Consider the following 14,878-nt stretch of genomic DNA (forward strand, 5'->3'; position numbering starts at 1 on the left):
TGGGAGAAGGTACATAATTAGACACAATTTTCTTTTAGGCTGAGTCATTTCCCCACAACATTCTTAGTCAATGTAAATTCCAACAGAACTTCCAAAATATTTGAGTCATGAGCTGAATGCATCTTCTTCTCCAGCTGGCATTCCACGGACAGGCAGGGCACTTTGCATAAACAAACAAACAAATCTTCGCCAGCTTTACAAGTTGGACTTAGCTATCATCAATTCTTTCACAGATACACAGTTTGTATTTAAGATTTGCCATGCCTGTGTCCTATAGCTCTGGGCAGGTGTTTAATTCAGTGATAATGTTACCATTAATTTATATGCTTCAGGTTAGCAAACATGGAACAGTTAATAGTTTCATTTCACTGCTGACCAAATTATAGATACTTCATTTCTGGAAGACGCATGACCTGAAATACCACTGTGCTTTGGGTACCTTAAAATGTCTTTTAATTGAATTCCTTCTTTCAGATCTGAAAACTGGAATTCAGACATAAGGAATGCAAAGAAAGTGCTTTACAACTCTAAGTAAAATTCCCACGACTTAGAACACCTAAACACCTGACGAAGAACCAGAATGAATAAACAAACTTGTCTGCACTAATTAGCAATTCCCAATCTTGGGCATACGTGAACAGACTGGACTATAAGGTTGAGGCTGAAACTGACTTGAAAGCAATGAAAAATTCAGTAGAAATGGCTATAAGAAAGAATTGTAAAAATTTTGAAAATGGATCTTCATTAGGCATTGAGCTTTTTCAGCCCACACTTGGGAACACAATTACAACAATTTTACCAGTAGTTGTATGCAGATGTGAATAGTAATTACACACATGCACAATTTCATTAGAATTTTTTTGTATATATAATTTTATTGATGTATATAGTCAGTTTACAATGTTGTGTCAATTTCTGGTGTACCGCATAATGCTTCAGTCATACATGAACATACATATATTAATTTTCTTATTCTTTTTCACCATAAGTTACTATAAGATATTGAATTTAGTTCCCTGTGCTATACAGTATGAACTTATTACCTATTTTATATGTATTAGTATCTGCAAATCTCGAACTCCCAATTTATCCCTTACCACACTCTATCCCCTGGTAACCATAAGATTGTTTTCTATGTCTGTGAGTCTGTTTCTGTTTTGTAAATAAGTTCATTTGTCTTTTCTTTTGTTTGTTCAGGCTCCACATGTAAGTGATGTCATATGGTATTTTTCTTTCTTTTTCTGGCTTACTTCAATGCAGGTCTTTCTAAAATATGTTGTTAACTAAAAGTTAACTGCTTTTTGCTTAAATAAAATAGTGAGATAATTTCAATTATTCATAACTAAAACAAAGTTTATTGTTTCTTTGCTTTTAATTTAGACTTATATTTTAAATTGATACTCAGGATACCATCAAAATTTTTTCATTCAGCTAAAGGAAAAACGTGTCCCACTTAAAACAAACAAACAAGCAAACAAACAAACATAAACCCAGGTCCTAGTACTGATTGATATTTAATCCTTCATAGCAGTCGTTTTTGTGATTTCATTAAGGTTAAGCTAAAAAGATTTAAAGCAGTTTGCCTCAAATTGTGTCTTTATTGTTGCATAGAAAAAAAGAAGAAAACTCCATGAACTCCTTAGAGAAAATATAATAATAAATATAGAAATATAATAATAAAGTCACTATAGAATTTAGCAATAAACAGTTTTCTCAGAAATCAGTTGTCAAAGGAGAATGACTTAACAGTCTTTGGAGAAGAAGTAACAATATTCATCCCTTGCCAAATTTGCAATATTTCAGTTGAAAAATTTTACAGACATTATAGAACACAAGTTGGCAATATCTTAATATTACAATCCTTCAATTCCATTTCTAAATATGTAAATTTAAATAAACTCATGCAAAGCACATGCAAGAGCTTCTATTTCATTACCAAAAGTGGTAGAAAATGGATAACCAAATTGTGCATTAATCCATAATCAGAATACTGTGAAACTATATGACTAACTGAAAGGGATGCATATTTATTGATATGTATAAGAGTTGTAAATATAATGCCGACATTAAAAATACAAATTGAAGAATACTACTTATGTTAAATATTTGTGAAATATTTAAACCACATAAATGATATTTTCAGTTGTATTTTAATGAATGTTATACACGGGTATAATTTAAAGACTCACAGTTCTATAAGGCTTATTGATGAAACAGTGGTTCAGTGTCTCTGTCCCTAACATCTTATCTCCAAAATCAACAATTTTGACACTTTTAGCTGATTATTTTCGTATGTAACACTGTATCTCTAAATAACATATACATACTTCAGCATCTCACTTTTTAAGGTTTATATGTTATCTATTGATTTTGCAATAATAAAGGTAAGGATTTTATGCTCTTTCATCATCACCCTCTATAACCATTACATCACTCCTATTTATCGAAATATTAGATCTACATTTACTATTTATGTTGTTACCACTGTGTGAATGCTATCAACAGATCAAGAAGTATCATAATGATTACTTGTTTTTTTCCTTAAAACTATACTTTCCCTGAATAACTGTCCTGTTTTTCCTATCTATCAATAAAATAACTCCAGGTAATCTGCTTCTTATATTACTCTTCTCCTTGTATTAATATGCATCTGGCATTCTATCAGTTTTATCCTCTGAAAGAAATCTTTCCAAGAACAGTCTGATTTCTCCAGTCAGAAATGTTTGGCCTCCATGGCTGTAATACACATCTCATCTTGGGATCATCCTTGATCATATTCTGAGAATTTTATTTTACTTTATCTTAGTGCTGGAGATATATGTTCTAAATCTACACATCTTGATTTATACCCTTGTTTTGGTAGAGGACATCATCCAGTATCTTCCTAAGAAAAGTTGAATCAGAGGTACAAAAGAATATAAGTTTATTCAGTCTTCACACATACTGATAATTCAGCTGGATATAAAATTTAAGGTTGGAAATTTTTTTTTCTGAAATTTGAAGACGTTATTCCATTCTGTTCTATTATCCAGAGTTGCTCTTCACATTCTTAAATGATTGATTTCTGATTCTTTCTACGTGTATTTTTGGTAACATTTTTCTCTCTCTCTAGGAGCTAACAGACTCTTCGTTTTCATTGTTGTTCTGAAGTGTCATGTCAAAGCACCTTTGCATGACTCTATTTTTATCCATTTTACTGATCACTTGGTATGGGGTATAGGTTTTCAATATGTGAACTTGAATCCCTCATTTTCAGGTGTTTTTACTTTAAATATTTCTTTGATAGTTTTCTTTCTTTCATTCTCTTTTCTATTCTTCTGGAATTATTCTTTTAGAATGTTTGACCTTCTGACAAGTCCTCTGAAAGTTCTTATATTCACTCCTCTGTATCCCAGGTTTTTGTCTTGTTGCTTCATTTTCTTCACTGTATAATCATCCCTTTTATTGAGTTTTTAATTTCAATAATACATATTTAATTTTCAAAAGCTCTTTTATTATACTGTTTCATTTTTATGTCTTGTTCCTGTTTCGTGGATTCGTAGCTGAGTGAGCAAGGAAGGTTGGCAGTCCTGGAGTTCCATAAACACAAGTCATGTGTGGTGATCACAATTCCCAAGATGTTCCCATGACCTCACCTCCTGATATTCACATCCTTGTGTAATCCTCTCCTCTTCGAGTGTGAGCTGACCTAGTGACTTGTTTCTAATGAATTGCATAGGCAGAAGCTATAGAATATAATTTTGGAAATTAGATTGTAAAAGATGATAACTCTTGCGTTGCTTGCACTTTCACCTTCTGGACTTGCTTCCTTTTATGAAGCAAGATGTAATGTTGAAATGACTCATATGGAGGGAAACTGAGGATAGCCTCTGACTAAGAGGCTGCACATAACCGAATCCTGCCAACAACAAAGTGAGTGAGCTCGGAAGTAAATCTTTTGCCAGTTAAGCAGTGAAATGACTACAGTTCCATCCAACTGTTTGATTTCAGCCTCTGAGGAACCATGAAGCACCAAATCCAGCTACCCAGTTCCCAGATCTATAGAAACTGTGAGGTAATCGATGTTGTTTGAGACAACTGAATGTTGGTGTAGTTTATTTCAGAGCAATAGGCAACTAATATAAAATAATGTGCAGGACACTATTCTTATCTCATTCTACCTGATATAAACTAGATCAGAGGCCTACTGTTTACCTTTTTAATCAGAGAATAAGATGCCTGGTATGAGTGGTGTAAGGAAGAGGGCAATGTACCTAACTGCATAGTTTAGGGAAGAGCATCTTGGAATCCAATTCTTTTTTTTTTTTTTTGAGTTTTTTTTTTTTTTTGTATGTGTGTGTGTATATATTTTTATTGAAGTATAGTCAGTTTACAATGTTGTGTCAATTTCTGGTGTACAGCATAATGCTTCAGTCATACATGATCATACATATATTCATTTTTTATTCCCCCCACCATAAGTTACCACAAAATATTGAATATAGCTCCATGTGCTATACAGTATGTCCCCATTGTTTATCGATTATATGTATATTAGTATCTGCAAATCTCAAATTCCCAATTTATCCCTTTCCACCCATTCCCCCACCCTGGTAACCATAAGTTTGACCTAAACAAGCAATTCTCCAATGAAGACATACAGATGGCCAAAAGGCACATGAAAAAATGTTCAATATTGTTAATTATCAGAGACATACAAATCAAAACTACAATGAGGTATCACCTCACACCAGTCAGAATGGCCATCATTAAAAAGTCCACAAATGATAAATGTTGGAGAGGGTGTAGGAAAAAGGGCACCTTCCTACACTCTTGGTGGGAATGTAGTTTGGTCCAGTCATTATGGAAAACAATATGGAGATTGTTTAAAAGACTAAAAATAGACTTACTATATGATCCAGCAATCCCACTTCTGGGCATATATCCAGAGGGAATCTTAATTCAAAAAGACACATGCACCCCAGTGTTCATAGCAGCACTATTTACAGTACCCAAGACATGGAAACAATCTAAATGTCCATCGACAGATGACTGGATAAAGAAGTTGTGGTATATTTATGCAATAGAATACTACTTAGCCATAAAAAAGAATAAAATAATGCCATTTGCAGCAATATGGATGGACCTGAAGATTGTCATTCTAAGTGAAGTAAGCCAGGAAGAGAAAGAAAAATACCATATGATATCACTTAAATGTGGAATCTAAAAATAAGACAAAAGAACTTATTTTCAAAACAGAAACAGACTCACAGACATGGAATCCATATTCTTTTTGAAATATCCTTCAACCAAAACTCATATTTTTATCCCATTATTCCACTATCAGAATTATCTAATGCTGTGAATTGAAGACCCTTTTTGGAACTTGTGGTAAAAATCAGGTAACAAGTTAGTTTTTCCACCTGGTAATTTAGGATTCAACATTCTTGGGCCTCGTTGATTATCACTCAGCCATTTGCAGTCTATCTCCCAACATATTTTTGTATTGTATTCTGTCTTCTTGCTCATTATAAATTAGTGTTTGTTTTTTAAATCCCTTTGTCAATAATTTTAGTAGAGTTTTAGAGGTAATCTAAAGCAGATGCATGAGTTCTGTCTGCTATCTTTATACAATGCACAAATTCATCAGTATTTTTTAATGCCTTTTAGCAAATACGGGAGCCATAAAAATGTATTCATGTGTGGTTAAAGGTACAAAAATATTTTATGTAGTTGTTTGCAATTTTATAAAATATTTTAATGTCAAATTTAGGTTTCAAATATCCTATTAAAAATATTTGGTCTACGTGATTGAGTTCTTGAATTTTCGTATTACTGCACTACATGATAATAAAAATTTTAATCCACTAAAAGTGACTAGAAAATCCAAAATGGGAAGATATAAAAATTGACTTCAAGTAAAACTGCTAATGGAACATAATTAAGATAGTTGATGTTTATTTATCTAGTGCTTTTATTTTTTTTTCTGGAAAAGAAAACCTTTACACACAAATAAAAAAATTTTCCCACAGTGTGCTTGGAGAAATCAAGTCATAATCCTATGTGCACATGTATGATGATATTTAAAAAGAGATGTATTTCTATTTTCCTGAAACCAGCCACCTGACATTTCAAAGATAAGAAGTACTGCTCAGCTTGAATGAACTCAAAAATATCTCTGCAAGTGTATTTGGACTCATTCTTTGAAATGTCAGTTTGGGACAAAGTGATAGGAGTTACTCATTCAGTACTGAAATATGTGCTGAGAGTCTAAAACAAGTTTTTTAGGGAGAAAGAATGATGTTGAAGAATATATTTTGAATAAATCAAGGAAGTAAAATGTGTATGACTATTATTTCATTAGGATAATTATCTATTATTATGATACTTAAAGTTTAAATATAGAAATGTTATGAAATTTGTATATCAAGATATGTACTTAATTTTCTGAAATTTTTCCTTCAAAAATTCTTTTCTATTAATTTAATGTTCTGTCGGCTATTTCATTTGCTGTTTTGTGTACATGTTGAACATTTTTGTGTGTCCTAGTATTTTCTTTTTACAGAGCTTTACTATATAATTGGATCTGATTCATCCTGTTTTTGTCAAATAAGTTCAAGGTACAATGAGAGTGGCTATAAATGACATATCATTAAAAAATTAGCAGTGAAAATTGGCATAACACAGGGCTCAACGATTGTACTCTTGGGTATTTACTCCAAAGATGTGAAACTTATTTTCACACAGGAATTTGTACACAAATAGCAGCTTTATTTGTAGTAGCCCAAAGCTGGAAACCACTCAACTGTCCTTTGATGAGTGAATGATTAAACAAACTGGTACCTCCATACCATGGGATAGTACTCAGCAGTCAAAGGGAATGAGCTATTGATATACCAACAAATTGGCTGAATCCAAGGAAATTATGCTGAATGAATAAAGCCAGTCTCAAAAGAGTACATATGACACAATTCCACTTATGTAACATTGTGAAATAGCATAACATAAATGGAGAATTTATTAGTGGTTTCCATGGGATAGGGTAGAGGATATGTGTGGATAGAAAGAGATAACATGAGGGAATAGTTCAGTGATGGTACAAGTATCCTAATTTTCCTGGAGGTCATACAAGGCTACATTCACATGTAATAAAGTTTCATAGACATATACACTCATACACACACACACGCAAAAGTGCATGTATAACTGTTGAAACATGAATAAGCTCTATAAATTGTACCAATGTCAATTTCTTGGTTTTAATTTTGTATTATAGGTTTATCATGTTAGCATTGGGGGAGATTTAGGGATACAGGAAAGGGTCCACATGACTTTTTTATACCTTCCTTTGCAATATCTTGTGAATCTATAATTATTTCAAAATGAAATTTCTACAAAAACTCACTCTTAGTAAAATAGTTTTGACAGGCAAAACCTTAAGAGAAAATGCAATGTTTTAGAAATTTGCATTCTAGGACCCTGTCACATTTTGAAGGTACTAGTGTTCACTACTATTCACCTCCCATTGGGGGCTTACAAAAACCTCTGTCCTTAGACTCGTCCACTGTGTCAGTCTGCAGGAAGGCTTCACACACAAGACATGAGTCAGAGCTTGGAAGTGATTTTTTAAAGTACCAAAGGGGAAATTACTATTCTGTCTTTGAGGGCATTTTTTATCATTCTTTTTTAAAATTTTTCTAAACATGGAATGGAATTTGATTCTAAGACACAGTAATACTGGGAAGATATTTTGTAAAGGTAAAGAAAAGGAAGTTTTTATTTCAACCTAGATATTGTGCTCTCTAGAAAAATTATGTGTTTAATATTTAAAATATATATTTATGAAATACACACCCATTTTCATATTTTTATTAATTTCTACTTGATAAACAAATTTAGTCTTAACAATAACAATTATTGGTGGACCTAAACCAAGGTTTTGATTTGTAATGTATGTTCATGCTTAGCCCTTTTAGTGGGTCATGTTCTTCCTCAGAGGCAATCAGCACTGACAGTTAAATTTATTTTCAATTATAGCCCGAAAGACCTGATAGTATCTTTAATGGAATCTACTACTTTTACTACAAACCATTGCTAACATTTTCACATTTTCACAAGTCAAATAATAATTTTTACTGATTCTGTGATAAAATCCTCCTCTCTTTTCATGTATTTTAAGAAAACTGCTGTTCAAAGCCTACACATTTTGTAGCAAAGGAAGGGGGATGTTGCCAGTTATGAAGCCAGTGTGGAAAAAAGACAGGAGCAGAACGGCCATCAACCAATTGGGGGCAATGGAGATTCCAGGAGGAAATGCATCAAAACATGATGTATATAACAGAAAGTATGCCTCCCAGAATTGTCAGAATACTTGGAAATATTGTTGACATGCCACAAAAGTGATTAAGTCAAACAAATGATCTTTTTAGAATAGGGGCTAACTTAAAATTTTTTATTTTAGAAATTTAGGGTAGTATAAGGTTACTCATTATCACCATCTCAACTCTCTTCTATTCCTCTGTTTCTCCTTCTTTCTTTTATTTTCTCTGTGTGTGTGCATAAGTGCATGCACATTTTCTTCTGAAATTTGTTTACTTCTAATTTTCTACTGTTATATAAATAATAAATGTTAATAGTAGAAAACACAAAAATAAAAAGTAGAAATTATCTCACCATATACAAATGCCATTAATGGCACATAACTTTACACATTAAAAAAACCACTTTGTATATGCCTTTATAATTTGATATTTTAGAATTACCTTTTTATGTACACATTCTTCCAAGCATTTAAATGGCTCCGTGATGTTTTATTATACAGATGTATTTATCACTTCTTTTGAACATTAGAGTATTGGTGATTTTTAGCCATTAAAAATATATTATGTTTAATCTTTTAATCCATTTTAATTAATTTGCTTAAATTTAATAATTGTAATTATTGGATGTAAAGCTACCCACATATTAAAGGCACAATGATACTGTAAAACCACCCTACAAAAAATGTTCTGGATTTACTTCTCACACACCAAGTATGAGAGTACCTGAGATTGTCACTGCCAATTTTTGCCTAGAAGCCTGTTCCATGGACAATCAACAGTGTTATCAGAAGCCGGGTTGCAAATGTAACCCTTATTTTTTTATGTTATTGGGCAAATATATTAGTTTCCCCTCTAGCAAACAATAGCTAGTTACATTATAAAATATGTTCTCATATGAGTGGCTTGTTTATGAATTTCAAGTCAGTATTTGAGCTGAATTTAATAAAAAACCTTTCTCTGAATATGAAAAATCATACAGCTAGTTTTTCACATATCAGCAAAGACTTCTGGAGTTCAGAAGATGGTTAGAAAAGTGGAGATTTAAGTGAAGTGAGTCACTCTCACAATGTATCACTTCAGTCTTGTGACTTTTCTGAGCATACTTTTCCTCCTTCTTCAGCCCTGAGAGTCCTTATTATTTCCGCATCTGCATCTTCATATGATGCCAGTTGTCCAAGACGCTGGAGGCAAAGAGTAACCATCGAACTACCTGGCAAGTCAGTGTGGCTCCTCATCGACGTCAGCAGCCTTGGCCTCCTAGTCCCGCACGACGTGGGTGATCATAGCACTGTGCTGTAGGGGTGAGTAGAGAATAAACCAACCACCGCCACCAATGATAAGAATCAGTAGCTCTCAGATCACTGTAATTTGTTTGAATATCTTGTTCCTTATTCTTCACTACAGAACTCTCTACTAATACTCAGAGACAGTGGAGGATTTTATCTTATTCTCAATATTCATAGAAAAGAGAAAAAAATGAGTGCCAGAATATGATGATGAACCTGTTTAATAAGTGAAGTTTCTGATGAGTAATGCTTTCATGTATTGTTAAGTAATGAAAGAATTTATATATTTAAACCCTCATTAATTTATTAAAATGCTATTAATTCATTATTTTAAAAATTAAATACCCAACTGATAATTAAATTTAAATAATATTAAATCTAACTTTGTTAGGTAAAAAATGTGGGCCATTAATAGAGAGAAGGGATTCTAGAACTTTAAAAAATTTTCTTAAAAAACAAAGTAATAATGAAACTTTTTTTAATCTTAATTAAATTAAAATGCAGCATATAAAATAATCAATGTGTCAGCATTAACCTGGTTGTGAACTTCAAGAGCTACTGTTGATTACTTAAATATATTTTAATCAATCTTTACCTTTGGGATCAAAATAATTAACATCATCATATATGTATCCATTTCAGGAAATCATGGATCTGAAGAAGTAACTTCATTAGAGTATCTTATAGTTTCATTAGGGGATCCTATCATTTCATATCTAAAACCTACCCTGGGTTAAATTTTGCTTGGCTTTTGTTTTTTTTTCCCAAATTCTCCCAAGGAAAGAAGGTAGCAAAGTGATGAAAACATTTAAAACAATTATGTAAAAAACTGCTAAGATTAAATATTTTAGGAAACATGTTCTTTGGTTTATGGAGTTTTACTTAGATTATTTTTATAAAGATTGTTGCTTGTGTTTTCTACCATGGTTTACATGAGCTTCCTGCCGTCTGCTTGTGCTAATACTACCTGTCCACATACCTCAGTCTTGTTATTTTCTTGATTTGGTCCATTGTCTCCTTTGTATACAAACATATTGTGTATATGGTTTTGTGTACATGAGACAGTCTTTTTCTCTATGTAATGCTCATTTAGGAGCCTTCTTTTCTTGTTTTCTTCTAATCATTTATCTGAGCCATACTATGTTATTTGGCTAATTCCTTTTAGATTTAAATAAACCTGAAAATTGTAATATTTTTATCTACTAACTGTTCCCATTTATGCAGAATTTCTGGGTAGTCCTCTTTTTTCTTGAACAACTGGTTATCAAATTTATTCTTTACTTTTGTTATATTAGAATTTTCCCACATAGAGTTAGTGCCATAGGTTAAGATTTCCACATCTTACCAGCTGTTGGACTACTCAGGTTGCCTAATCTCATTTCCTCAGTCTTCTCATCATTAACACGGGGCTAATAATTACACAGACATGATGGCTGAAACGTCAGTGTTAAGCAAAATAATTAATGTCAAACATCACATAATGCTTCACACACGGTAAATCTTCAGTAAATACTAGCAAGTCTGTTTATAAAATTGCTTTTGTTCTACTTGAATGCCAGTGAAGATATATTTAGATCTATTAATATATAGAATTTAAGTATAATACCTTTTATAGTATAGTAACCATTCAAGGTGTCTTATCAAGGTATTCTGAATATCTTTTCTTCATGAAAGCTTAGTACAAAAGGCAGATCCAAGCAGAGATTTAGAGAGATACCAGCCACTTTCTCCACTCTGAAGCTATAGTAGTTATCCCAAACAATGAGAAATGCAAACTTTGTAGCCTTTGTGCAAACCAGTAGTATGAAGTAAAAAGACAAACCTAGTTTTCATGCAAGGCCATCATCTAATGTAAGTATGCTAAGGATACTTCTATGCCAAGAAATCAACACATGGCCAAATATAAGATTTCCTTTGAGATTGAGGCCCAAGCCAAACCACCCTCACTTTCTTCCTGATTAACCTTCATTAGACCAAAATATGACTTTCATTGACGTCCCTGGGGCTTCATTTGACAGCTGTTCATTCTTCCAAAGGTATGTAATAAATATTATTAAACAACCATGAGAAAGATGGCTGCTATTCAACGTGGAGAATACGAAGTACTTTGCATTCTGTATTCTCAGTTCCATAACAAGGAGAGATAGTGTAATTCCCCACTATAGGGAACAGTGTCCCAGGTTTTCTTAGACATACCTAGTTTAAATTTTGGCTCTTTATCTCAATAGATACAGTTAGATAATTTGTTCCAGATTTTAATTCAGGAGATAGTGTCAGTGTGTTGATTGACATAAAGCATAAGCTTTGGGTACCTGGAGAAGGAGAACCAACAAATCACTTCTTTCTCAGAAGAGACAACATCAGTCTTGAATGCTTGACTCTCCTTGGACACTGAGTAGGGTTTTAGATGAGAGATGTGTGTAACAGGATGGGATGAGGGGAATGTTAAACATTTTTAGAGGGTAGGAGCTTCTGTAGAGTGGAGTGCCAGATGTAAAAGCAGAGAGGTATGAAATGATTTAGGAAACAGGGAATTCAAAATTTTAGTGTAAAATAAAGTTGAAAATTTGAGTCCTTTATAGTAGAAGGCTTTCAATGATAGGCTGAAGAAATTTGGTAATTTTGCAGTCAATAGTAAATAACTGGAGTTAGATGAACAGAGTAGTAACAGAAATGCAAAGGATATGGAAGAAAAGGGAACTTGAAGATCATCTTCTTCTCCACATCCCTCATTTTACTGACGAGGATACTGAGGCTGATAGAAGTAAAACAAGCTCAAAGCCCCATTTAATGACCTGTTTCATACACAGCATTATTATGTATTCATCGGCTTTAGATAACTTCCTAGATAATTCTGTTTAGATATTTTTAAGTAACTCAACTGTAAATTTGGGAGGAGGGGCTTACGTTCTGAATGGTCTTCAAATAGAAACGTAAATTTTAGCTTTGCTTCTCACTGTGAGGCTTTTTGCCAAACTGCAAGACTGATTCACTGCCATTCCTCTAAATTTGCTTCATGCATTTGGAGCACATTATAATAGAAAGAAGCTGCTTTTAGATTTCTGGTGCCAAAACATTTCAGGGAAAATAAAATCAAAGATGAGCTTCCACCTCTTTACAAAATTGCATCACTGCTGTTTTATTCTTTCATCTTTATTGCAAATATTTAAACAAAAAACAAATGTCATCAGCTAAAGAGTATGAGAAATTTATTGTGAAGATAAACAGGGCTCTAGATATCAGAGTTGGTGAGCAGACTCGCCTTTATTAGATGTGAGTGCAAACCTAATCTTCACTGTAATTACTATACACCAAATTAAACGAGATACCTTTCTTCTGAAATCACACTTTTTTTGTAGATGCTTGCAGTCTGTTTTTTAATGCCAGTATACTAAAACTGCCCTTTGGCAGTATCTCTTTGAAAAAAAAAAAAAGAATGAGAAAATTGAAGAAAAAATAATAAAGCAAGAGAAGACATAATAGAGGTGAAACATGGAAAGTTAATTGTTTTAAACTGTTTTTTCTTAATTGTTTATAAGTCTCTCAATGCAGAAGACAAGAAATTAATTTAAAAAATCTTGAAATTAATTGACCCGTGCTAATTTCACCAGAATTAATTTCATATATCTGCATATCATATTATTTCTAAAACATTAAACATTCTATCAATGAAATTAATGAATTATATCATCACATCCTAAAGTATCTGGGACAGCACAACACTCAATAGTCAAATTCATTGATTCCTACAATCTCAATCATAGCTCTATATTTAGAAATTCTACCATTTACTTTGAAGAAAATATTGACTAATTATCCCATTCCAGCTACCAAAGTATTGCAAGAATAGAAAGGGTCAGTAGCAGTGAGCGATAGTTTAAGAAACTAGCCACGGACCAAAACAGCCTGCGAATGCTTGGCTGTGTGTGACGACAAGGTTGTTGATGCCACAAGCCTATGATGGGCAGCAGGCAGTATGCCAAACCAAGGGACCCGCTTCTCTGAGGGCTGGCTGCTTAACTCGGGCTGATTTCCCTTCAGCCTCCCAGGAGCCCCGGTCTTCGCAGGCGTTGTCAGTAGAATTCTTCGCCCTAATTATCCGCGGAGGAAGACGCGCCTTTCCCGGAGACCGCTAGGCAACACTCACCACGGCAGCTTCCAGATTACTTCCCCCCGTGGGTGTGTGACTTCGTCTAAGCAACTCACACTTACAGTAGATTCTCACTGGCAAGGCTGCGAGCAGCAGAGGGCGGGGGAGCTGGGAAGAGGAGGAGGGAGGAGGGTGGGAGGCGCAGAGCCGGGAGGCCGAGGAGACGACGGAGCTCCAGACTCAGCAGGAGCGCGTCGTGGCGGTGCAGTTTCAAGCTCGCCTGCCCAGCCGCTCACACATCGCCTCCTCCCCGAGCAGCGGGAACCGCAGCAGCTCCGGGCCGCCGCCGCCGGGCTCCGCGCTCCTGTCCGCTCGCCGCCGTCAGTCCCTCCCCTCGTCGTCGCTCAGCCCGCAGCTGTTTCCTCCTGCCTCTTTGAACTCTCTGGATCTTTTCCTTTGCTCGCCTCTCCCGTATTTTCCCCACCCTGTATTTTCCCAACTCCTCTCCTTTTCTCCTTAGCGGCCCTGCTTTTTTCTCCTCTTTTTTATTGAGGAATTCTGCTTGACTTCAGATGACCTGTCTTCCTTACCTTCGTCCACTTAAGCCCTGAAGACTGAAAAGGCGCCTTTATCTTCCTCCCAGTGGCATTTCAAAGCCCCCAATCCTTTAAAGTCTAAAGAGGCAAGGAACAGGACGCGGGACCTTCTCGGCACCCTTGAGTCCAGTCCTGAATTGCACTATCAGCCGTAACTAGTATTTCATTGAACCCCACGGGAGAGGAGCAGGGAGCAAACTTCAGCCCTCTCGGAGGATCCGTGGTTCCCACATTTGTACGAGCCGCGTGCCAGAAGGCGAAGGAGCCCACGGGGAACGAGGAGGAGCCGCGAGCCTCTGTCGCCCCCTCTGCGAGGCGAGAGCCGTGAGCCGTGGACTGAGCGGCACGGGACAGCGGCGGCGGAGGCGGCGAGGAGAAGATGCGGGGTTCGGGGCCCCGGGGTGCGGGACGCCGGCGGCCCCCAGGCGGTGGCGGCGACCCCTCCAGCACCCCTGCGTCTCTGGCCGGCTGCTACTCCGCACCTCGCAGGGCCCCCCTCTGGACGTGCCTTCTCCTGTGCGCTGCACTCCGGACCCTCCTGGCCAGCCCCAGCAACGAAGGTAGAGCGGTGGGGGTGGGGAGCGCCGTGGCCCCGGGCGAAGGGGC

At 35.5% G+C, this 14,878-nt stretch overlaps 1 protein-coding gene across 9 annotated transcripts in view; it reads left to right on the forward strand.

The window, feature by feature from the left end:
- The first annotated feature begins 13,839 nt into the window (after positions 1-13,839).
- EPHA5 (EPH receptor A5) overlaps positions 13,840-14,878 on the forward strand; it is a 313,192-nt gene continuing 312,153 nt past the window's right edge. For all 9 annotated transcript variants that reach the window (XM_032459293.1, XM_032459303.1, XM_032459295.1 and 6 more), the window contains exon 1: positions 13,840-14,832. In XM_032459293.1, the coding sequence (XP_032315184.1) occupies positions 14,652-14,832 (181 nt within the window). In that variant the 5' untranslated portion in view covers positions 13,840-14,651. The remainder of the gene's footprint in view (positions 14,833-14,878) is intronic.

The sequence above is a fragment of the Camelus ferus genome, chromosome 2 (genome assembly GCF_009834535.1).
Source record: "Camelus ferus isolate YT-003-E chromosome 2, BCGSAC_Cfer_1.0, whole genome shotgun sequence".
Classification (NCBI taxonomy): domain Eukaryota; kingdom Metazoa; phylum Chordata; class Mammalia; order Artiodactyla; family Camelidae; genus Camelus; species Camelus ferus.